This window comes from Camarhynchus parvulus, chromosome 9 (assembly GCF_901933205.1).
Source record: "Camarhynchus parvulus chromosome 9, STF_HiC, whole genome shotgun sequence".
Classification (NCBI taxonomy): Eukaryota; Metazoa; Chordata; class Aves; order Passeriformes; family Thraupidae; genus Camarhynchus; species Camarhynchus parvulus.
The window spans coordinates 16,523,321-16,549,595 of NC_044579.1; the positions used below are offsets into that span (position 1 = coordinate 16,523,321).

The 26,275-nt window shown below is 37.5% G+C and overlaps 1 protein-coding gene across 1 annotated transcript in view; it reads left to right on the forward strand.

The window, feature by feature from the left end:
- Positions 1–26,275, forward strand: part of CUL3 (cullin 3) — a 55,157-nt gene that overhangs the window by 18,199 nt on the left and 10,683 nt on the right. The window contains exons 2-10 of the mRNA XM_030954055.1: positions 412–609; positions 8,044–8,157; positions 14,938–15,098; positions 15,983–16,097; positions 17,345–17,573; positions 19,229–19,374; positions 22,251–22,427; positions 23,485–23,655; positions 25,058–25,165. Of these exons, the coding sequence (XP_030809915.1) occupies positions 412–609; positions 8,044–8,157; positions 14,938–15,098; positions 15,983–16,097; positions 17,345–17,573; positions 19,229–19,374; positions 22,251–22,427; positions 23,485–23,655; positions 25,058–25,165 (1,419 nt within the window). The remainder of the gene's footprint in view (positions 1–411; positions 610–8,043; positions 8,158–14,937; positions 15,099–15,982; positions 16,098–17,344; positions 17,574–19,228; positions 19,375–22,250; positions 22,428–23,484; positions 23,656–25,057; positions 25,166–26,275) is intronic.

Consider the following 26,275-nt stretch of genomic DNA (forward strand, 5'->3'; position numbering starts at 1 on the left):
ATTTGGGGTCTAGTAAAGTAGATCAGTATTGTAATACAATTTATTGAGGTGCCAAAAAATGTGTGAATATGGAATGGGAGTTAACCATCTATCACTGTTAACCTGTGGAAGAAGAGTGGGGAAGAGACTTCTATCCACAATTACCTGCCTTTCCACCCCCAAAGGCTCTGGGGTTGGATTCTGGGCATTTGCAGTTCTGAAACAAAAAAAGCATTAAACTTTTGCAAATTACAATTTTCATAAATACTTCTTGAAATCTGTACTAGTCTCATAAATACTGTTTTTCTTTTGATGAAGTTTGAGAAATCTTGTGATAATGGAATCAACAAGATGGGGCAGAGCAATTACCTTATATTATCTATATTCTTTTTTTTTTGTTCAAAACAATAATGTAATGTTTTCTTTTTACAGATGACTATGGATGAGAAATATGTGAACAGCATTTGGGATCTTCTGAAAAATGCAATCCAAGAGATTCAGCGTAAGAACAATAGTGGTCTCAGTTTTGAGGAGCTGTATAGAAATGCTTATACAATGGTGTTGCATAAACATGGTGAAAAACTCTACACTGGACTAAGAGAAGTGGTCACTGAGCATCTAATAAATAAGGTTTGTCCATTTGTCAATTAAAAAAGAAGTGTCTTATGTGCAAGAATTCTGAACAGTTATTTAAATGGCATAAAATCTAACTTTATTATGTTACCTTGTGTTGCACTTGTGTAGCTTCTCTCAAAAATGGTAGCATAGAGCTAACATCAAGCTCAGATGATTTCATGTTCCTTGTACTGTTTCTGGTAAATTACTGATGGAAGGCAGACCATAGGAAGCACTTGAAAGAGTGTAACAGGAAACAACTTTTTTTTTTGAAGAATGACTGTTAAGAGCTGAGAATTATTTTTAACAATTTGTGTCATTTTTGATGGCATTTTGTGACTTTTGTAGGCCACATTTTGTCTTGTTTGCCAGTCAGTTTTTTTCATCTGTGGAACAAATAAATACCAATGTAAGAGCTTGTTTTCTATAGGCTAATGAACTAATTCCCAGGTTAATGAGACAGTTGTGCTGGGATTATGCTCTTTAAAGAGGCGGTAGGCACTGTTCAAAAACAGCAACTCAGCAATAGCAAAAGTCCTGAGTAGCTCACATTCTGCCATGTCAGCCTTTGCAAAACCATGTAGGTCAGTCAAAATGACATGCAGAAACCTTCTGAAGATCTGTCATCTGAGAGAAGGAATCTTCAAGTCTTGTGTTAAACCATGGAACCACTTCTTTAGTCTTTGAGAGAAGTTTAGAATTGATTAATAAATATGTAAATGGAAGAAGTTGGAAGTTGCTTTTTAGGACTCCAGATAATATTTCATGGCAATAGGATTCTAAGCCTATGGGAGATGCCAGTTACTCCTTATGGTAACATCCATAGCAGAGAGATATGTGTCTACTTTGATCCCATATTCTGGCCATGCTTCAGATGGAGTATCAGATTTTTGTCCTGTTTCTGGCCATGCTTCAGATGGAGTATCAGATTTTTGTCCTGTTTTTACAAGATCTGAAAAGGAAACTCAGAGACCATCATGTGTCTTGGATGATTACTTGTGGCTGAATTACAGAGAATGGATGGGAGATTTATGGCTAAATAATGCAGGATGCTTGGGGACTTTTTTAGTATGTTCCAACTGGAATTAACTGCTGTGGCAGAGAAATGTGTTATTTCTTTTCTAAAATCCTAGTTTTCAAAGGTGTGATCCAGATAAGTGGATAAAACTGCTTTGAATGTGGGGCTTTTTTACTGTGTGCACCAGAGGAGACATCCTCTATGAAGTGGTTAAACAATTTGCAGTTCTTTTCTATAATTGTAGCACATCTGTGACTCTCAAAAACTTCTGGTTTCATTATCTGTGCATTCATAATCTGTACTATTCATATAAAATGTGGCAAATGGCTGAGGCTTTTTTTTGCCTTGTTCTTGTATATGTCTATGCACTTAATAATTTGTGACTCTAAACTTTTATTATTCCTAGGCTTTAGTTTATCCTGGTTTAATTTGATGGGTGTCTTTTTATCTTTGTTCCTGGGTATTCTGCCACTTATCTTAGTTCCTGGCTATTTTGCATATTAAAAACTATGCGTTTGCAGAATTAATTATTCTGAAGTGCTGCTTGTGGCAGGCTGACAAAAGAGCAGAAGGTTCTGAGTTTGTAATTTCAGTGCAGAGGCTGAGAGGGCTGCACAGATAGCAGTGCAGAGAAATGCCTTTCTGACACTTAACATTCCTGTATCTGGTCATTTAAATAACATCTTCTCTGATGACCAAATATTCTGATCTTTAATGTGATTAATCAAATTATATCCATGTGTGTGGGTGATCAATGATGACCAAAGCTTTTGCAAATAAAAAGGTTAACTGAGTTTTAGTAGTTAATTGCTATAGAGTTAAAAAGGCTAAATTATTCTGATTATGCCAGCCTGTAAAATAATCCAAGGCAAAGACTAAAAAAATGTGATTTATGCCAAAAATTTCTGAAAAATAACAAAAACTTATAGAGGCTAAAAGCTACTGCTTGTCCCTCTTGAATGTTTGCTTAGACAAATTATGTTGAGGCATATATAGATGGAAATATGGAAAAAACTGCATTGTTTCTCAAGAATAGGATCAGTTCTATAATGACATCTTCTGTTTGAGCCATTAGTACTTGTAAGATAGATGAAAAATTAGTTTTGTTTAACCTCACGTTTTGTCATAGGAATTTTAGCAAAATCTTTTATGTTCACTGTCCCTTTCCAAGAGCAATTCTCTGGTAAATTTTAAGTAGCTAATGAATGATAAATGATCTCATCACAAGTCTTTGTAAAACTTCTATTCAGGGATTCAGTGGTGGATACTAGAATTTAGAAGAGGGGGATTATGCCAACTGAAATATTGTTCATTAAATTCTTTAACTTTTATAAAAATGGGAGTGTTCACAGATGAATAGATTTTACTGAAGAACTATACTCAGTTCAGGGAGCACTGCTGAGGAGCCTACCCCAAATTTGAAACTTTATTAATCCTTGAGCCAAAACTGTCATTTGCTGCCCACATCTCCAGGTTATCTTCTTAGAAAAAGCTTCATTCTTGTGGTATTCCCGTCATGCTGGTTAATCAGCAATAGATTAAGAGACTAGGTAGAGGCAGTGTATATTTTCAGTTGTTTTTACAAATAGTTTTAAAGCTTGGAAAACATTCCTTCATTTTTGGTGAGGCATGGTTAAGAGCTGTATTTATGATTTATGCTAATATAATTGCCAGGTGAAAGTTGTGCTTATTCAGCATTTTAATTAGCAATCAAACACTAATGAGAAAAGTATTTAACTTCTCAACAAGAAAACAGTACAATGCACTGCCTTGACAGCTTAATTGTAAATAAAATAATAGTTGCAAATATGATCCATACAAGGTGTGTGCAAGCAAGTTATTATCAAGAATGCTTGGTTTCAGACTTGCAGACCCCAGTGGTTTGCAGTTCCAAATCACCCTGTTCTGGCTGTAGTAAGAAAGGCTGTAAATGCTGCCAGGTGCTCTGCATCACTGAGACAAGTCAGCTCTCTTGAGCTACCTTGCTTTTACTACAGGGTAGGAACATGCTAAAACTTGTCTTTACCTGTGTATTGACATCATTATTTAAGTATGGTACATGTAGAGCTATTTAAAAATACTCTTGAATTTTGAAAGTACTGAAACCTTTCATCTTAATTCAAGTATTTAATTCCTGTGCCTCTGATACTTCACTGATTTCTCCCTTTCTTGCCCATTGACAATCTTGTAGCTTGATGTGGATGGTCCTCCTTCACACTTCTCAAGCCTAGTATGTTATTACATCACACAAATGTTTTTAAGTGTTTTTAAAACACACAGAGCTTAGTTTACAGCTCTCTAAACCGTTTGATGATAAGCAACATCATTTGTGTTACAGTAAAAACAAGTTAAAGTTTAAAAGTTTACAGGATAATATTTTTAATGTTCATTTTATGTATAAGTCAGTGGGGCCCAATAAAGGGCATCCCAAAATCCTGAGGGAATTGGCTGATGTAGTGGACTTGAGAAGTCATGGCAGTCAGGTGAAGTTCCAGGTGACTGGGAAAGGGGAAACATTGTACCCATATTTCAGAAGTGTAGAAAGGAGGACTCTGGGAACTCCAACCTGTCACTCTCACCTCTGTGTCTGGGAGAATCATGGAGCAGATCCTCCTAGGAGCTATGCTGAGGTACATGGATGACAGGGAGGTGATTTGGGACAGCCAGCGCAGTTTCACCAAGGGTGAGTCTTGCCTGGCCAACCCAGTGGCCTTCTATGAAGGAGTGACCACATGAGTGAACAAGGGAGGAGCTACAGATGTCATTTCTCTGGATGTCTGTAAAGGTTTCAACATGGTCCCCCATAACCTTCTTGTGTCTAAATTGGGAAGAGATGGATTCAATGAGTGGAGTTCAATGGATAAGAAATTGGTTGGGTGGTCACACCCACTGGTTGTAGTCAATGGCTCAGAGTCCTGATGGCCATCAGTGGCAAGTGGTGCCCCTTAGGGCAGGTTCAGTACCTGCTGTGTCAGAGTAACAGTACAGGCACTGAGAGCACCTTTGGTCAGGGGGGCACAGAGCTGCTCAGTGCAGGAGTGGGGTGCTGGTGCAGCTATAGGCTGAAAGAAGTGTGTCTACTCTGGGACTTAAAGTTATGTCTGGGGTCCTTTGCAGGCTTTAAAATTTTCTGTCTTAGTGTTGCTGAGAAAAAGGAGAGACGAGAGTCATCTCCATCAGGGAGTTTGAAATTATTTCCATAGTATCAATGAAATAGGGAGGAATGACACAAGAAGTTGTGTAGGAGGCAAATTACCTACTGAGCATTAGAGTGAGCCTGACTGGCAATGTATGAGTGTTATCTGCCTTTATATTTTCTTAATGATGTTTTCAGATGATCTTGAGCAAGTCTGCTATTATGTGGAGGGCAAAAGGATGTGAGGGAATTGCTCGAAAGTGTGTAACTGTTGAGAATACCCCAGTATTCTTCAGTGTTTGTTTTTTCCTTTTAGCAGTAGGATAGCAGCTGCAGGGATGAACAGACATTTCTGGTAGTCAGTCCATTAACCTACTTGGGACTCCTAAGATTTTAGAACACTGTATTTTAGACTGCTTGGATTTTTCTAAAAGAAGCTCTATAATAAAAGTTCTGAGAGCTTGAGGCCTTGGTTCAGAAAGTGCTGTTCTGTACTGCTCCTCCCCTCAGGATGTTCTGGCTGTCCTTACAGTAGTGGAAATTACATAATTGAACTATTTGTGCTGCTGCATCAGGCCAGGCACTGTAAGATAGAAATAGTAGACCATAAGTCTTCTTTATGTACACTTAATCAAGAGTTACTTAAAGGTATTGAAAGCTTATGCCAACAAACTACTATTATTGGGGGAAGGTTTCTGTATTTCCTGAAGACCTGTATTCAGTAGAAAATACAGTTGGGCCTGAAGTTACACACAGAATGTCATCCTTGTAACTATCAGAAGACCTTACATGTATTACAGAGTTGCTAATTTATTTTCAAGTCCCTCTGTATATGGACAGTCCCATTTAAGCTGGCTCTCCCTGCAATTTACTTCATAACTGCAAATACTGTCACAGAAATCACCACAAGCTCAGCTATTTTAAAGTAACATTCTGCTGATAAAAATCTTTGAGATTTGAAATTTTCTAAGGCTGTGGCAGAGCAGCAGCTGTGTGTCCTCTTTGTTCAAAGAGTGTGAGTATGCACATTTTTTTACTTGAGATCATTTTTTCTACCAAAGTGGTGTGACTCTGCACCTTTGCATGGCTAAGATGTTTTGTGCATTATAGCAGTTTCCCTGTAGTTTTGCTGAATTAATGGCCCATACAAGGAATGTGTTGAACACTTGTTAACTATAAAGTTGCTGTAAGTGATAATTTGCTTGGCAGTAGTTTGGTTGGCTTTTGTAGCAGCTGAAAGAATGGCTTTCCAAGCCTCTTCTGCAGTTTCAAATAAACCTAGAAGAATGTCATTGAGGAGCTTCACGGGGAAACTCTGAAGGTACTTCTGTTGTACAGCACCCATTTCTGAGTTTCAGGCCCATTTCCAGAAATCCACGTGGCACACCATGTGGAGCCGAGGTGCCACTACTGCAGAATGTGCCAGCGTCTGCTTGGAAGCAAGTTGTCACTGCTACCTGGTGGCAGGTGTCCACCCCCTTCTGTGTGACTTGGCACTGGCTGGCCCAGCAGGGTCAGTGTGAGGGATGTGGAATGTGTGCAGTTACAAGGGCATGCTGCCTCTGTGTTGTCAAAGTAGAGGCTATCATAAAATTGATCTGTAATTACCCTTGGTTATTTGTGCTTATAATCTAATGCTTTGGTAAATTTTATCAGTGTGGATGAACTACCAAATAATGTTTATAAAGCTTTTCCATACTCACCAAAAAAGTGAAAGAAACCATTTCATGTTTGTTTCTCTTGTTCTGGGAGATTCTGCATATTCTTCACAAGTATGTCTGCTGAAGTTGTTTTTAGTGTGTATTTATGTTTTGGCTAAAAGCTTCCTGGACTGGGTGACAACAGAGCACGCATTTGGGAGACCACAGGGTAAATGATGATCATGATCAGAAAGAATGATGCAGTTAAACAGTGCTCATAACTGCATATTATGTTTTCCAAAAGCAAGGAGGAGAGGCCTTGCTCAGGTGTGCAGAGTAGGTGTTTGAAGATGTAAGAAAGCTTTGAACAACCTATGCATACCTATATTGCCTAGATGCAGTAACAAGGTGAATGTTATTGGGATAAGTTTCCCTCTTCCTTCTTCCCTCTTCTCTTTCTCCTCCTTCTTCCCTCTCCTCTTCCTCCTCTGCTCCTTCATTCCTCTCCTTTTCTCCTTCATCCCTGTCCTCCTTGAGACCATTGTGTTGGATGATGTTCCACACTGTGTCTCTGGTTTGCTCATCTGAGTTTGTGAGTGTGAACAGTAGTGTGGCAGACAGGATTCTGTCACCCTGGTTTGGCCTAATAACTTCATAAAACTGGAATGACAGAGTGCAGCCTGTCAGGTGAGTGCATGGGATGTTGGTGCAGTCTCTGGCTGCCTGGCATGTGTGTTTTGTTTTCCTGTTTGAATCTCTGTTCACTGAAATTTACACTATCAGCCAAGTATCAGTCCAAATCAACGAATGTGAACATTCTGTTTGGTTACAACAGAGGGCAGAATACATTTTGCATGTTATGTAAAAAGTCAATTCCCACATGTTATTAACTCTGGAACAATTTTTTTACATTCCCACAGATTTCTCTTTGACTTTAGTTTCAAGTTTGAGCACTGCAGTATATGCCTATTGGAAAAAAATCAAAATATGAAACTGGATGGGCTTTTTTTTATTAGTAGGGAGAGTAGTGGCAAAGAGGCATAAAATCTGAAGTTGATGAGACAGATTAACTTGCAAATTGCAAATACATTTATAAAAAATGAATATGACTTTTTCTATGAAGTCTTGTTGTTGGTATTAATGTAGGAGTCTGATCTTTACCAAGCAATTGCTTCCTTTCAGAACTGTTGTTTGCTGTATCTTTATGCTATCTCAGCTTGTCTCTCTAAATGTCATCATGGCAAATTTTCCACCTGTACTTGTTCCTGTTTGTAGCATTTACTGCTACTACCCAATGTTCTGAAATGACTTGTGATAGTAAAATTACCAGCAATTGAAACACTATAACACAGGAAATGAAAGCTATGAGGAGTTGTCAAAGACTATTTTTAGCGTTTGAAACTTCAGGAATTCCTTTGAAATTTAAAACCCATGTTTATTTTGTTTCTCTTGTTTCTAGCATAATTTTTCTTTCTTATTTTTCCACAGAAGGGAAATACGAGGTAGGGATAGTCAGCGCCCAGGAAAAGTAAGAACCTGTAAAATTCAGGTCCATGGAAGAGCAAGAATTCTTGTGCTGAAACTAAGTTTGAGATTTAAATGCTGCAGGAGAAACTGACTTGAGTTTATGTCAAAATACCTTTTTTTCACTTCAGGTGCGAGAAGATGTGTTAAACTCCTTGAATAACAACTTTCTACAAACACTAAACCAAGCGTGGAATGATCATCAAACAGCAATGGTGATGATTAGAGACATCCTGATGTATATGGTGGGTATTCTGCTATTTCACACATTTCACAGTGTAGTAAATTGTCTTCTTACCGTGCTTACCAGTCTTCTTGCAAAGACTGTTCTGTGTCCCTTGTTTTCAATTTTCTCTGTGCATGCCAGACTGCTACAGGTGTTTGACAAATTGTAATTGGATTTGTGTTTTAGATTAGATTATCTCATTATCACCTGAAAAATTGATCTAAAAAATATTTGAACTTTGCAGTTCTTAAAAAATAAGCTGGTCAGACCCATTCTGGCAGATTTTAGATGTCAGTTCAGGTAGTGATGTTTTCTTACTGTGGAAAGGACTATGGTGTAAAGCATCCTGAAACTTCCAGTGTGGTTGTTCTTTAAGCTTTAGGATTCAAAGAGGATAACTTTGCTTAGGTACAATGTGTGTCCTTGAATGTTAAATTGTAGATGGATCCTTTGCTGTTCATGAAGAACTTGTGTAGAATATTAAGCAGTGTACATAGAATGTGATTTTTGGTTGCATGCTTGCCATTTCTCACCTATAGCCAACAGAAAAGACTTTTATTTTTCAAGAGAGAAGGCCTAGCATTTTTGTGTCTGGATTGTGTTATGCTTTAGGTAGTTGGTAAGTATTAAATTTCCCATAATATTGGGGTTGTATTAGGATGCAAGAGAGTGTTTTTGCTTAGCTTCTAGACAAAGCTTTTGACTTCAAAAGGAAGTGTTGAGTTGCTGTGTTTTTTGTGTAAATTTTTTTTCCCTCTAAAGTATCCTAAATATAATAATTGATGCAGTACTTGACAGTGAAGGACATACAATAATGGACTTTTTTGGTCCAAAAAGCAGATGAACTGGAATTGTACTCTATCTGCTGAACAACAGGAGTTGAGATCTTGTCTTGTAGCTGTCAAAGATCTCATGCTGTGACTTTGACTGTGTTTGTATTAGCTGTGAAGTCTTCTTTGGTCAATAAGCTACTACAAGTTAAAGAATTTGAAGTAATTAGAGAATCACAAACAATTATTTTTAATGGATTTACTGGTTTTAATGGATTTACTGGTTGGAGGAATTGGTTTATTTCAGTAGGGAAAAGACCACATATCAAAAAATAGAGTGCTGGATAACATGCCATCAGTGACACTATGATTTATGTGCCAAAAGGAAGATGGACAGATTGTTTTGAAGATGTACTGTCCTTGCTAAGAGAGATCCTGGACTCCCTAATTTGTTTGTGAAAGACAAATACAAATCAATTGCTGCTAGCTGCATCTAGGCATATTCAAGAATATTTAATGATTAGATTAATCTACCAAAGGTAGTGGTGAATTTTCAGGAAGGTTAGAAGATGGAATCCAGAGCTTTCTAGGAGAACAGCTGTTGTGGTTTAGCCCAATATTATATATTATTTCAGCACAGGAGGTGCTGGATTGTCCAACGTAATGGATAATGCAATGTTATCTGCTGCTCTTAAAATCAATAAATTTCTGATCTTTCAAACAGTGGCAGAGAAAACTGGCTTATAAGCTTTCCTTGTTTTAGTGGCTTGACCAGTATATTAAAAGCCAAGGCCTTTTCTCTTTGAGGAAGCGTTGCCTGCTTCAGTTACCACTCCTGGGGGAGCAGGAGAGCTGTTTCCTGAGTGTTATTTGCAGTCAGAAGAGCAATGCCTTGACTTTGTTTTGAAGCCTGAGAATGCTGTTCAAACATCCAGCCAGCCTTGTCTTTTCCACCAAGATTTCAGGAGAAGGAAAGCTGCAGCATTCCTTCAAGTGTAAATTGAACTTTATTGGCTGTCTTTTAGATTGAAAACAGAATAATAAATAAGCTTGAATACCTCTGGACTATGTAGCCTTCTGTGTGCTGTTGACAGTTTCTAATGATTTCAAGTGGGTGTTCAGTTGAGCCTCTGCTTGACTAATTATTTGACTCCCACAGCTTGTTTTTTCCTTTTACCACAGAAACAGAAAAAAACTATCCACAATAAAATATATTTATAGTATAGTAGTAAAAATAGAACAAAATTTTCTTTCAAAATGCTTATATAAACTTAGGGGCACTAATATTTGTTTGCTAAACCTCTGTAATGCTTATGAGGTTTATAGTTAAATTTTTATATAATGTTTGTGGGGTTTATAGATAAAATTTTAATTTTTATTAGGTAGAATTATCTAATGTGAAGGTCTAATACAATGGGCAGTCTCCCTCCTTTGACTTAGAGGGACATGAGACAAATTGTCAGTAATTCATGTTTTGATTACAAATTAAAGAATAATCAATTATTTAAAACAGGACTACTTTACAAGATTTGCAGTTTCACCTTTGTCACTGGGATGTCCTCTTGAGTGAGACACAATTTTCTTCATTCACAAAAGACTAAGAGTAAAAAACATCCCAGTCTTGAACATGTGTTCATTCAAAAAGTTTGGGAAAGCTGCCAGTACCACAGAATTATAAAGCACCTGTGAAAGATCAGACCTGACTGCTTTTCAAAGAAACAATTTTCAAGAATTTCATAAAATAAAGAATGATTTGTCCTTACTTTCTGATGGTTGAGTCTGACTGACACAGAGGTTTATAATGATATGCTTTTTCATAAATAATTTATACATTTTTATTCAAGAAAATCTAATATAACTGACATTAAAATATTTTATCTAAAACCAGCACCAAACACTGTATAAACTGAGTCACCTGGCATTGTAAATTAATATGCTTGTGTTCTAGCAGGAGAAGTATCTGCAATTATCTTATGTTTGTAAGTAAAGCATGACCCAATCCTTCTCTTGTTTTGTAGGCCATCTCGATTACACATCAGTTTCAGGAAATGTACCTATTGCCCAACAGGCCACACTGTGACATCAGTGAAAGTAAAACATATAATACCCTCTTGAATTCTGGTCTTCCTGTCTTGAATTCTTGCTTCAGCCGAGTGACTTTACATCTTGAACATCTTAAACTAAATTGTATCTGTTTTTATGCCACAGTTTTTTTCCAACCTTGTTTCACCCATTAGCTGCTGTATGATTTAAGTCAAAACAAACACCTTTTCAACCCACCCTAATTTCTTTCCTTTGTTTAATTTTTCCTTTTTTTGTAAGTCAATACAAATAAATCTTCTTTAGGAAGGCATGTGTTTTGTACAGTGGGGTTTGTGCATTATGGTGTTTAATGACTAGAACACTTGCTGTTTGAGGCTATGGCAGGATTTCATTGTTCATGCAGAACACCCTCCACAAGACAATCTCAATTTTGCCTTATAGTTATGCTTTTAAAAATGTGTATTGCCTTGTCTCTTGTGATTGCTCTCTGGTAAAAGTCTGTTGCTTTAATTTCTGTTGCAGGTGTAGGATGAGGTTTTTGCAATCTTTTGCACTTATTGTGCAAGGTTTGTCTTGATTATTTTGAGACATTTCAGTTCCCTGACTGAATTTCAAGTTTATGTAGTTCCACTGAATTTTGTTTGATACAGCATGAGCTCTCTTCCTTTTTACATGTTTAGGCTGCAGTAATTGGTGCCAGAGTAGATATAATACACTGTAAATTCTGGCACTGTCTGTGACAAGCAGTGAAGCACTCAAGTCATGTGCTAAGCAGCATCTTTGCTGAGTCAAACCAGGTACTAAGATTTGGGCATTTCTGGAATTCAGCCTCACAGTGGCAGTGCAGGTAAACATACCTACAGTGGGCTTTATTTAGCTGCTGTATGGAATGGGAGCAGTGCAGGTGGAGTGTTTGGGCTTTTCTCCAAGCAGTGTGGATGTCTGTATTCTTAGAATGTCAAATGGAAACTGGGTTAAACTGGATTCTGTGGTGTCTCTATTGCTTGTGCTTGCTAAATTTAAAGCAATTTCAGGTATGCAAGTGCAGTAGTCACACCCCTGGCTGCATTACACGCCTATGGGTAGTGCCAGTTACACACTGTCAGAAGTGAACAATTGCTCCTGCAAATACAGCTGTGGATGTTTCAGAGGGCAGAGCATTCCCTTCTCATCTTGCTGTGCACAAAGCTGGTGTCTTTTTTTTAGGCCAGCACTGACAGGTTGGATATGGGAGTTTTGACAAATGACTCTCATTGTCCATGGCTTACACAGAAGGTAATAGAGAGAAGTGTTGTTTTTATTTCCAGAACTAGGCTCAGAGACACTTGGTGCGTACACAAGGGTGTCTGAAGGCTGCTGCATCATCCAGGTAGTGCATCCATGCAGAGATGGGTAAAATGTCCTACTGGTTCCTTACAGTGGGTGACTTCAGTTCAGAATTATTGTGGAGTGTAAGCAGGATTGTGATTCATCAATAATTGCTGTCTGAATCTCCATCCTTGTCTCCTGAAAGTTACTCCTACCTTTAAGCACCCACTGCTTTTCCCTATGGGAAGTGATTTCTGTTCAGTGGTGTGTAGCCTTGTCAGTCAAACCTGTTCCCAAACAGGGCTCTCTGGGATTTTCTTTTTTAGGCTGGGAGAGCTTCCAGCAAATGTGATCTGTTACCAAGGGTGAGCACATCAGCAGGATCAGAAATGTTAATGTTGCTGCTCTGGTTTGGGTATTGTTGAGAGGTCTGGCTTACTACAGAGGCTGCTGATAAACTGAGAGGAGTCACTCTTTCACAATGGCAGTGTTGAGCACTTCCACAACAGAAGCTATGCAGATGAGTCATGGCCATGGCTTTAATCCTTTTAGATACCCTGCTGCCTGTGCTTCAGAGGCCTGAATATTTTTTTAAAATAATAATTATATTCTTTTCAAATTATAGTATTAGACACTACATTTTAATTTGCTCTTTCATCTCTTTGAAAATGTGTTTTAAGCTTGTTTTACTTGAGAATCACATTTACTTCTGTTCTTGCTGTAAGCGTGTAAATAAGGAAGTGAAATAAACAACCCTGTTTCTAAAAACAGAAAAGCAAAAGTAACCTATTGCAAAGACTTAGCCCACCACACATCTCTGAACTGACTTCATGAGAGCAATTAATAAATGTTGTGCTTTGAGACAGCTGAGCTTGCTTCAGGAGCCACAGAGGAGGCATATCTGACAGGTTCCCATCTTGTTTTTTCATTTAAATTCAGGGCTGCCTGTCTGAAGGCAGAGAGTGGGAAATCACACACTAATTGCTGAACCCAGTGTTTTGCTTTCCTCTGGTCACCAAGTGGCAATCTGGCATATAATTAGTGTAGGAATAATTTTGCCATGTGAATACAGGTGCTACATGCTGGGCTGTCTCTTCCTTCTTGTTTTTTGAAATCGTGGAATTTATGCAAACTTGCAATTTTGGCATATTTTTTCCATAGTCTGAGCATAACATTTGTTCTTTTGATGGTTTCATTTTCCAGGTGTTTGAGTAACTTTACTCTTTAATTCTGTGTGTGATAAAGCACTTATGATAGTGATGGAACCAGTGGAGAAGCTAAACTTTATATTCATTTTCATAAATTAACCATCATCCTTTACAGAATTTGATTCTTTTTTAGTATTATTGTTTTTATTATAGCTATGTACATTCTTACAAAACTTCATCCTAGTCAGATTTGTGAGTGGGTACCAAGCTCCTAGCTTTTTCTAATGCCATTTTCCTGATGCTTAAATGGTAGCAAAGCAGAATTTTTAGTAATTGCCCAAACTATGACATAAGAGAAATGGATTATGCCCTGACAGAAATTAACAAAAATAGTGATTGCTCATCTCAGAAAGGGGTTGTAAAACCTCACAGATTTTCTGTTCTTAATATTGTTTTAAGTGGCCTGCCCCAGTAGTGGCTATTAATCAAATACATGCATTTTCTGTCTGCTTTAGTATTGACTTTAGTAATAGCCTTTCTTTTTTCAGAGTTAAGTTGGGAGAGAGGAATAGGAAAGAAGAGACAAATTGTTGGAGCATTTCTTTGGGTAGCAGTAAGAGACTCGGGGTCTGCTTAGCATTCCCAGTGAAATCTGTCTGATGGATTTTGGACTGTGCAGTCTTAAAAATGCTGATCTGAGGATCAGTGTTGGTTTTTAAATGTAGGTGCATAAAAAATGGGTAGTTGAGGAGCTTGATCCTTCCCACAGACAGAGATTATATTGGGAGGTAGAATTTAAACATACATGGAAATGTAAAAAATATTTTCTTCTCTTCCTCTTCTTTTTTTGAGGAGGAGGTGGTATATGGGTGAGATTATAATGAAACATAACAAAGTTTTGAAATATTGCTCAAGTGGAAGGAAATTTAATTTGGGGAGGGTAGAGGGAGGGATGTCTACAGAAATCTTATGTACAATTTTGCAGTACTAATCCATAAAGATTTTGATTGTAACTCTTTTTGTTTTGGCTCTATATTTGCTGCTCTTTATCTAATGATGCTGTTTTAGGAAATTTCACTGAGTATTGAATATCTTTTGCCTAAAAGGAGTGGTAGGAAGATGCATGGAGGGGAGGGGGAAGTTAAATTTTTTTTGTTTAAAAGATCAAAAGAGATGGAAGGGTTTGAGTAGGCAAGTAAAACCTCTTGCAAATAGTGGCATGCATTTAGTCAGTGCTTGGAGACTCCTCTGCACCCAGACTAAAAAGTGAGTGTAGATCTGCTATGGCATGCTTTAGTCATAAATGCTGTGCTTATACTCCTAAGCCAAACAGAACTTCCAGTGTAAATGAAATTTTGGAAAATGGGACTGATTTTGCATCTTGAGGGGTATACATAATTTCTTTCTGTTAAGAGAAAAGATACATTTGGTCATATTTCCAATGTGGAGAGGCAATCAGTCTCTTGTATTTTTGAATAGCATTGATGCAGTGAATTCACAGTTTTATTGCTGTTGATGCCCTTGCTGCAGGACCGGGTGTATGTGCAGCAGAACAACGTGGAGAATGTCTACAACTTGGGCCTGATCATTTTTCGAGATCAGGTCGTGCGTTATGGCTGCATCAGGGATCACCTGAGGCAAACTCTGCTGGATATGATTGCAAGAGAGAGGAAAGGAGAAGTTGTAGACAGGTAAGATGTTTGTAAGTGGAGTCTTTTGTTGTAAATAAGAGCTGTCAGTTTTTAAAGAGTGACTCAAGAACATACACAAATAATGTGTTATTTAAGATCACATTTGTGACTAAAATTTCTTCATATTCTGGAGTAACGTATTTCTTTTTGTATTATATTTTAGCACAATGGCAAACAGGGAATATAATTGATAATATAATTTTCAATATTTACCTTGCTACTCTACCTGCATTTCTGTGACTAAGATTGCCCAACATGCAATTCAGGAAAAGCAAAAGACTCCCCAGCTACAGCTGTGTATTGTCCCCTACTGCCAGAAAGTGGAATTTTTTTCTAGATGCAGTTCTTTTGTTTTCATTAACTTGCTGATACATTTGAATTTTAATGGAATTTATTTTGTGTTCAGCTGGGGTTTTTTTCATTTTTTTAGATTTTTGTGTAGTTGGTTTTTTTAAAACAGCTAGCCATCCAAAAACCTCAAACTTTGCATAGCAACTTCCATGTGTGCAGTTGTTTTGAAGTTGCAGTTGCTCAGTTCTGACCTATGTGTGCAGTTTTCTTTGAAGTACTATTGTGGGTTAATTTCTTATATATTAATATATATTCTTCATAATTTTATGGCTTAGTGGAACTTGAGCTGTTTGTCCCTGTCATTGCATTTAAAATACTTTATAAACATTGTCAGCTCTTTAATTTTGAACAAAACCAAACAACCTTGCTTGTGTAGTGTTCCAGAAAATGCCATGTACCAAACAGATTAAATGGACTTTCTATTGCTACATTTTATTAAAGTTAATACTGTGTTATGAGTTGTTATTCTGCTGTGTACTCTGTCTTACAACCATGTAGATTTCTCAAGTTGTTAACAACTTACTTTTTGGCAGAGGCGCAATAAGAAATGCTTGCCAGATGTTAATGATTCTAGGTCTTGAAGGAAGGTCAGTCTATGAAGAAGACTTTGAGGCTCCATTTTTGGAGATGTCTGCAGAATTTTTTCAGGTACAGCAATATTCTAATACCATATTCGGAATGCTGTTATAACTCTCAGACCTCTGAACTGTCAGATTTGATGGTACTTTACATACTTGTTGCTTTTCCGATGAGTATGTCCATCTCCATTAAATGAAATAAGAAAAATAATCACTAACTTTGCAGGGAAACGTAACAGATTTTACAGAATCAGCATAATTTGAATGTAGTTTTGAGTTATAGCTGCCAATGACATGTACAGTAATCATCATGCTAATCTTGTGCCTGCTTTAGATTATTTCATGTAGCTTAGTCTACATCTGCTTTGCCCTACAGTCTTTTTGAAATGCCAGTAGCATGAAAGGTTCAAACTGTTTCAGGCTGGAAACCTGTCAAACTGCCTTTGAGGAAACTTTGATGCCTTCATAGTTTTCACATTTGTGAGGGTTTTTTTGTAATGAAATAAACCAAGTCAAGGAACTAAGCATATCCAAGTGGCTCTCCAGTTGTTGATCAACCACCAAATAATACATTCCAAATATTTTCTGAGGGTTTTTTTTTGTGAGATACTTGGAGGAGGAAAGCCAGTTAAGTGCTTGTTAATAAGCACTTAATAAGTAAAATCATGTTAAAAATATCTAGATAAGGTAATTTGTGAGTCTCCCATTTCTTATGCAGGATCAATTGTCATATGCTCTGATCTCCTAACTTCCTAGAAAAACAGAAGCATATGTTGCACAGCTATTTAAATGTCAGCGTTCTGTTTTTCATTGGTGTTTATATAAAATTAGGAAAAAGAACTACTTTCATTTTAGTTCTATTACTTAGCTTTGCCTGAAAAATAAGACATCTTTTCTCCAAAGACTCTGCTGACCAGTATGAATAAAAACAATTGGACATGAAATAATGGGCTCAGCATTGTCACTAATGAGAATAAGGAGAACTACCATCAACTGGTATTTGGAAGGAATTTTTGATCCTTCCCTTCCCCCATCTTTGTTTTCTTTGAACCTGTGGCTAAAACTGTAGTTGGTAACTGGAAACTAAGTTGGCTTGGGTTGTTTTACTATGAAAAATACATTGTTTTTATTTCATGTACCCCCTTACGTAACACATTAGTATAATAAACCTTTATTTTGTGTTAAGTGTGTATGTGAATCTTGCATGTGTTGGACATGCTGTGTTTTGATTTGAACTTGCTTATAAATGCTGATCTGACATGCTTTCTTTTTACTCTTTACAAAAAAGTCTAAAATATTAATTTGTGTTAATCACAGATGGAAAGTCAGAAATTTTTAGCTGAAAACAGTGCTTCTGTATATATAAAGAAAGTAGAAGCTAGAATTAATGAAGAAATAGAGCGGGTGATGCACTGTCTGGATAAATCAACAGAAGAACCCATTGTGAAAGTTGTTGAGAGGGAGCTTATTTCCAAGCATATGAAAACTATAGTGGAAATGGAGAACTCTGGGCTAGTTCATATGCTGAAAAATGGGAAGACAGAAGGTAAGACTGCATCATTTGTGAGACACAAATGCTTCTGATACTGCTTATTGTTTTTAAACATGGGATAAGTCAAGCTTAACATCTGTGTTTCTGTGTAATCGTGAAAACATTTAGTAACTGTGTCACGAACATCTGAAAATATTCAGTGACTATTAGGTAGCTCTTAAAACAGAGCCCATACACTTAACTTGTTTCTGTTTAGTACCAGATACAGGTAGTTTTTTGGTAAACCAAGTATCTCATAAGAAATATGAGATACTATTGAATGCTACTGAATTTAATACTGAATACTGTTGTAGTGGTTTTTGTCACCAGTTGACCATGAGCCATTTTATTTTATTATTTCCATTCCTCTAATATGCATTTGTGAAAATGCATCACATTTTTTTGGCCCACAGGCAGTTATTTAAAAAGTGCTTGTGTAAAAGACTTAAACAGAAGCATTGCAGGACCAATTCTTGGGGAGAGGGTGTTGTTGCAGAAAGGAGTTGGCTCTTTCTAAGGATAAGAAGCAGCTTATTGAAGTGGTTGAAACAGAAGGGCTTGGCTTGATTTGCTTTTCCCTAATAGAGGTTAATGTGGGACAGAGTGAATGAATGAAAGTATTATGGAAATAGAACCTAAGTTTCTGAAGCAGCATAACGAAGAGAGAGATTGTAGTATCTATATTTAGAAATCAGTGCTCACTCTAAAGCCATGAGAAATGGGGAGCAGCCTTGCTGCTCAGATTAATGGCCTTTGTTCATTAAAGCAGCTTCACAATTACTAGGTGATACTCAGAGCACAAATTGAGCACATTTCCTAGCTGTAAAAAAGAATTACTCTGTTGAAAAAGAAAGTGATAATACTATACTTAACACTTTCTTCTCTAATATCCAGTTTAGATAACCTTCAGGCTGAGGGTGCAAGGATATTGAAGGGTGTTCATAAAATACTGGAATTTGTTTAACTTCTATAGGCCTTGGTTTGATTCAGCTAACTAGTAGAGTGGAAATGCTGCTTTGTGAAGATGAGATTTTTCACAAAGGTACAAGGATGGATTGTTCTTTTGGAAAGCAATGTTTAGCCTAAACCACTTCTCATTATTTTAGGTGGATGAAACATAATAGTGTAAAAGTGTATGACTGGTTTTAAGACAAATATAAATTAAACTCTTAGGTTTTTACCAGTTTTTGCTTTTAATACAGACAGAAACAAGCATCTCATTAGTGCTGTCCTGTTTGGTTTAACTTGCTTTCAAAAAAAAAAAGTGTTGGATGCAATGCTTGATTTTGGGAATGATAATCTTGGAAGCTACTTTCTTAAATACCCCTGGAAAGCATAATCTTGCTGAAGGTCTAATAGGTTCGCTATCCTTTAGAATTAGCATCATCTGTTGCTGGCCTGGAGGTCAGCAATGACAGGTTCCCTGCTACAGACAACCTAGAATAATTGAATACAGTCTTTGCTTTTCATTTTGGTGCTGCTGCAGTCAGCATCTTGTCAGGGCTAAAGGAGAGAGGAGATCAGAAGAATCTGGTACCTGAGCTGTTACAGAGTGCTTTCTGTGGCTCAAGAGGCTGAATTTCAACTGTCAGCTTTAGCTCTGAGATGAATGAGTTACAGAAGTGTAACACACAGAGGTGTCCTGCATAATCTCTCATTCTTCCTTGCAGACCTTGCTTGCATGTACAAGTTGTTCAGCCGTGTGCCAAATGGTCTGAAGACAATGTGTGAGTGCATGAGCTCATACCTGAGAGAGCAAGGCAAAGCACTGGTTTCTGAAGAGGGAGAAGGAAAGAATCCAGTTGACTACATTCAGGTAGTGAAATACTTTAACTTCCTTTTCTTTCCCACATTCCCCACATTAGCAGTTCACCACATACACAATTTATAAGGTATACCTTAGTATCAATTCAAAAGGGGTTGTTATTAATAAGGTAAATTTATAAATGCTTTTTAATGTACATTCTCTGAATCTTCAGACATGTTTAGAACTTTTACTGAAATTGGTTGGAAAGCACATACTAAGTTTTTGTGCTTTTAGTACTTGCTTTTAATAAACAACTTACTCAGCCTAATTATCTAACTGCTGGAAACTTCTTGGATTTCCCTGAATGTTGTGCCTCCAGAGTGGGTTGTATGTCTACTGACAAATAGCTTTATAGTGTCCACTTTGTTTAATATTATGTAACATTAGCTATCAGTGTTTATTGAGGCAAAAATCACATGGCAATATTTCATGGCAAGCTTAGCTGTGACTGAGAGGTGAATGTGTTTATCAGTCATAACAAATTACTCATTCCATTCTCTGTCTCCATAAGAAGCAGAACAGCTCTGCATGTTAAAAGATGTGAGTGTTCTTTCTTGTTCTCTCTCACTCAGTAATGTGTACCATTAATTTATCAAGATCACAAAATATGCTTCAGAATTATTTGTCATCTTTTTTCTTCCATTGTCTCTGAGAAGATGGTTTGAAATTTACATATAAAACCTTTAGAGTTTATTGAACCTTAAAGCTGTGTTTCTATAGCTGGAAGATGTTTTATATTTCTTGTGAAAGTGTGTATTCATTAAACATTGCGGTTTTCTAAAATGTGTGGTTCAAGTCCTTGTCTCTGTTCTTCATGAGAAACATTTAATGTATGTCTGTCAATCTGTGCTGTTTTGTTTGAAGACAATAACTTTGCTAGAACTGGTTACTTTTTGAAGAAGCCATTTGAGTATAAAAACATTTTTGATTGGATTATTAATTTTCTGGCAATGCTGAAGCAAACTTCTCACCAGGCTTGCACAATAATCACCCCTTCAAGGCCTGGTTAAAAAAAGAGAGAATGCCCTTGAAAAATTATTAGCTTTAATGATTAAGGATTCTTATATTTGTGGTGGTGTGATTTAAAAAAACCAGAACAAAACAGGGGAGGGGGGGTGTGTGCAAACTATGTGGAAAATAAGGGTCTGGATTACTTTGAAGTAATTTTAGCTCCTGATGGGCCTAAAGAGGTATCATAAAAAAGATAACGGAGAAAGACAGATCTAAAAACTTAATTATAAAGATAGTATCAAGGTTTCCTGTCACAAAGGTGGAAGGCAAATTGAGGCTGAGGAAGACTTGCCCATGTGCTTTGGCAGAGCTCAGCCCCTCAGTATGTACTCCAGCATCTCATGAAGATGTCCTGGGGCAGGGATTGACATTCAGACTGAAAAACCCCCAGAAAGGTTTATCCACCACTTCCACTGAGGGGATGGAAGCAGAGAGGAATATCTGTGAATTGAGAAAGCACCTTGCTCTTTTCATCTCAGCCATGTTCATGTGAATCTGTCAAGGACAATAGCACTAAGGAGACAGACACTGAAGCTGCATTAAACCATCAAGAAAAAAAAAATCCGTCATAGCTCAGCACTGCTTCCACAACATGACATCACCCTGAGCATAATTGGTGAGATGCTTGCAACAGCATTGCCAGGGGATTAGATTTAAAACTTTGTTATAATAGTTTGAAGGGATGTTGAAATGCTTTTGTAATTCAAGGTACTAACAGTTTCTCCTGTTTAACACCAGGTTGTTCAGATGGTGTACTCCTGGAGAGGAGACATGAGCTAACCTTGGTAAACAGAGAGATAGTGGGATTTACTTTGAATTTAAAATTTCTAATACGCATTAATTAGCCTGTCTAAAGATCATTCCTTTAAGTGAGATGGTGAGTTCCTAAGAAATATTACTACTTCTTTGAGTAATTCTTGAATGGCTTCTTTAAGTAACCTCATATGAATAATTTCTTAAGAACCTGAAGACATAAATATCACTTAACTTAAAGAGTTTTTGCAGGCAGTGGTTGTCCATGACAAATCTAACTCTCAAGAGTGAAATTCTCTCCCCCTGCCTGCCAAATGCTGTCTCAGTTAAAACCTATGTGTATCATATTTACTTAACAAGGTGCTCAGGGAATTTTAAGATTCTTCCCCCTTCTATACTCAGTTGCTTTAACCTTGGGTGGAGATCTAAAAATGATGCTGAGAGTCCAATGGTTTAGTTCAGAAGAGGTGGTTCAGTTCAGGACCCTGATGCATATATCTAATTTTCATATGCTCCCAGTGACTCCTAATGATCAGCAAGAAACACACAACTGAATAATTCAGAACATGTCCCTGGATTAAATTAGAGAGAAACAAACACTGACAAGTTTAGGCCTGTTGTTGCAGTGTGTTTTCTCCTCAAACTTGTTCAGTAGCTCTAGGGATGCACTTAATGGGTGCTCAGCCTCAGCTTTCCCCTATGCTGTGTTTATGATACTGACTTTGTCTGTGTTGTTTGGAATAGAAAAGGCTTAATGAGTGCAACAAATACCTCCTTTAAGTTGTTGATTCAAAAATACAGGAAGTCAACCTGTTTAACAAGGGTGTTTAAAAAGCTTTCTTAATCTGAGAAGGGCATTATAACAAACTGCACCAGTGTTTGGCACCAATATTTTAGCCAGTTTATGTGAAAATTGCTTCTATAAGAGATTCATGGCAGCAATAAAACCTTAAAAAGGCAAATGACATTTCAGATACTTTCTAACAATTCTGAACAGAGAGCATTGCAGAACCTCTGACTGTAGATCTGGTCTTCTCTATGGCCTCATCTATTATTATTGTTTCCCAGCTTACAACTTCACATCAGTGAAAATGGTTTTGCTTTCTTCTCATTTTTGACAGGGTTTGCTGGACTTGAAGAGTAGGTTTGATCGCTTCCTCCAGGAATCTTTCAATAACGACCGGCTCTTCAAGCAGACGATCGCGGGTGACTTCGAGTACTTCCTCAACCTCAACTCCAGGTCTCCAGAGTACCTCTCATTATTTATTGATGATAAGCTGAAAAAGGGAGTCAAGGGGGTAAGTATAAATCAGCTCAAAATATCATGCTTTTTGCTCTGTAAATTTGGATGGAATTAAACTAAGCTACTTTTCTAAGAATTATTTTTATATTAAGAGAAATTATAATTTTACCTTCAAAAAGGTGTATGTAACACATCTGAGCTCATAACACTCTAGATCTAAACTTACAGAAAAATCAGGCATTAGGAGGTCTTTGTGGCTTGTCACCTACCTCTGATGCAGCATACCTGAACTACTTATAGCAGGTACTGCTATAAGTAAAACAATTAGGTTGTCAAAAAACAATTAGGTTGTGGTAGATTCTGCAGCTCTCTTCTTTTGAAACCTTATGTATCATTTCCTTAAGTACATTTATAGTTTAGCAGCTATTCTCATTATCTAATAATTTCTTTTGAAAATTAATTTGGTTAGAGAAAAGGGTTTGTCTTTGCTGCTTTTTACTGTTTTTTCATACCAGAGAACTATTACCATATCAGTCTTCTAGTTCTGATTACAACTCTTGCCTTCAGCCTTAGCTTCTTTCATTACTTTTTCTGAGGTACAGAATCCAGACTGGACAGGATGGTTCAGCTGAGGCTTCAGTTACTCTAAATAAAACTTAGTATTAGAGCATATAACTAAGGCTTTGGGAATCAAATAGTAAATTCTGGTTTTTTATGAAACAAATAATCATTTTATTTGTGTGGCGCTAGACAGGCTTTGCAGAAGATGTCTTAACAGTTAAAAGCTTTCATTCCAAACAAACTTTTCTACTCCTAATACTGATTTCCCTCATGCTGTTTTAAACTTACCCAGCAACTTTTACTGTAGTTACCAAATTCTACCCATTCCTTGTTTCCCTTTTCCCTTGCTCTTGCCTTTCCCTTCATTTTAGATTTATTTCTTATTCCACTTTATTGAGTTAGTGCACTGTTCTTTCGGCTGTCAATCATATATTGGACCAGTTTTGTTGGCTACTGTTAGACCATCTGCTGCTGTGAATTACTTGAAGTACTTGGGTTGTGTAAGACACTTGTGCTGGAAGATTAAAACCAGCAAATTATTTCTTTTACAGCTAACAGAGCAAGAAGTAGAAACTATATTGGATAAGGCGATGGTTTTATTCAGGTTTATGCAAGAGAAAGATGTTTTTGAACGCTATTACAAGCAGCACTTGGCAAGAAGGCTTCTCACAAATAAGAGTGTTTCAGATGACTCTGAGAAAAATATGATCTCCAAATTAAAGGTAAGACAGTACTTGCATACTTTTTTGGGATTTTTCTTTCTTTTTTGTTTTTCATAAATATGGTTTCTTCTGGTTTTACATGAGACATATAGATAATATAATCTTGATGGCTGCTAAATACAGAGCTGATTTTGAAAGCCCCAAAAGCTGATTTTGAAAGCCCTCCAGAAACTACAAAAGGTTTTTCAAGTATTTTCATGGAAATAAAGGAAGGAAGTAGTGAAAAGCCCCTCTGATGAGAGTGCAATCTAGAAAACAATTTTTTTTCTAAGTTTTTAAATAATAGGACAACTGCAGTGACTGAATTTGAAGACTATGTTTTGTCCTGGATTTTCCATTATTTGCAGTACAATTTTGTTATTGCTTGTATTGTTGTTTTTTAGTTGTCTCCATCAGCAGAGTGGTGGTAGTGCTCAATTCCTTTTTGATTAAGTGGTTTAAAAAAAAAAACAAACTTCGTATCAGTCTTTAGAAACACATTGTCCTTAGCTGAGTAAATACTGATTAAATAGAACCCAAGATGGAGAAGAAGGTAAAGCCTAAAATTGAACAGACCTTAAACAAAGTTCTATTGCAGCTTCTTCTCAAGTTGCATGATAAATGATTAGAGCACTTCTGAAGCAGACGGATCCTAAAATCAAACTGCACTGATGCTTATTTTTGAACTTCATATTCTATCAGTGAGCCAAGCCTGTTTGTATCAGATTTCTCCAAATTTCTCAGTATTAATTCCTTCTCAATTACCTCTCCACCACTTTGAGCCTGGTGATTCAGAAAGCGCAGGGCACACACGCATTTGCAAGATGAATCAGTGCATATGAAGTGCCCTCTTTTCTTACAGAGCTGCAGAGTGGTCAGGATGCTGAATCTAGCAGGCTTCCTTTCCCATGTATTCACAGTATATGTTAGAAATGGGCACACAGTCCTGCCTCTGCACATCTGTCCCTGTGCAGGTGTTCCTGATTCTCACAAGGCCTAGGAATCTTGCTGGGTAATCTGCAGTCAGCCTTCAAAATAAAACACACTCCCAGGACAACAGGGGTTTCCTTGCGATATAAATAGGGTTCATTCCCCTTTACAGAATTGTGCTAAAAGCAGGTGAAAGTGCATGTCTTGATTTGATAAGCTTTCACAGTTTTTTAATATGATATAGAAGTCTAAGACAAAAATGCAATAATGGAGAAAAGAGAAGAAACGTAAGTTAAGATCTGTGTAGGGTTAGATCTTTATATGATAGGAATCTTTTCTGAGCTCTGAATGTAATGCAAATGGAAATTCCAGTAACCAAAAGTACAGAAATGTAATTTTGGGGATTTATAAGCTAACTTTCGTCTTGCAGTTTGCCTGTCAGAAGCTTTATTATCATAGTGCTGGTACAACAAATAATTTTGTGTGCTTTTAGACTGAATGTGGATGTCAATTCACGTCGAAACTGGAAGGAATGTTCAGGGACATGAGCATCTCAAACACAACGATGGATGAGTTCAGGCAGCATCTTCAGGCAACAGGGGTAAGTGCTGGGGTCTGTGCTTGGCCTTTTGCTTCAGTACAAACCTTGCACCTGTGTCCACACCTGTGCTTCTTCATTTGTTGGAAAATGCGTGTGCTGAGAAGGACTTGGTCAGCTTGTACAGATTGTTCCTTTTTTCACTGTGTGTCTTATCTTATAAACTGTATCAGCATTTCCTGAAATGCCAGCATCAGCTGCGACTTCATCCACAGCTCAAGAAGTGCCAGTTCCATTCCATAAACTCTGAGTGTCCAAAGGGCTGCGCCGTGGCTGCGTGGCTCAGCGGCTCTGCCGGGCGGCACCGCCAGGGGGCGCCCTGTGCCCGCCCCCCGGCTGCCAGCTGTGCCCGCCCAGCTGTGCCTGCCCCAGCTGCCAGCTCCCATGAGTACTTCCCAGCAAAGCCTCCCATTCTTCAAGGTTAATGGTCAGTTGTGATGTGTATTTTTTGCTAAGAGCAAGAAAAATGCTGTGTGGTGCAGGTATTTGCAAAGCACACCATCTCAAGTTGAGCTTTCCTGACACAAGTAATGCCTTTGCTAAAACTGCTATTTTATTGCAGATGGCAAAATTTGGGTTTTGATGTTTTCTTGCAAATTGTCAAATATGGATTTAGTTGTTTAATTAGAAAAATTACACTGTCTTGTAAAAAATAGGCCCATGGAGTATTTTAGGGAGCCATCATTCCTTTTGAGTTATCAGTTTTCTTGCTCTAAAGCATTATTTTTCTGTACTGAAGCTCAGTAGCACTTATTAGTGTATAATAAACAGCCAAGTAGTTCCCTGTGTGCAGGTGAGTAAGGTCAGTACCTCAAACCTGTTTGAGTCAGTGTCAGAAGTCTGAATGCCAGGAATATTTTCATGGATATACTCTGTCCAGTGTCCCTGGTTGTGCAAGGTGATACGAAATCTTTGTTGTCTTGAAGCAGCTGGCTGAAATCCTCCTCATCAGCATTCTGTGACTCATCACGAGTAGGAGAACAGCATGTTCTCTAAGGGGATTCAGAAAAGGATGGAGAGGAATTGGATAAAGGTGTTTTTGGACAGGCAACATTACTACTGGCTTGTTTGGTTTCTCTGCTTTAGAGGCTAGTCATGTTTTGCTTCTGGAAT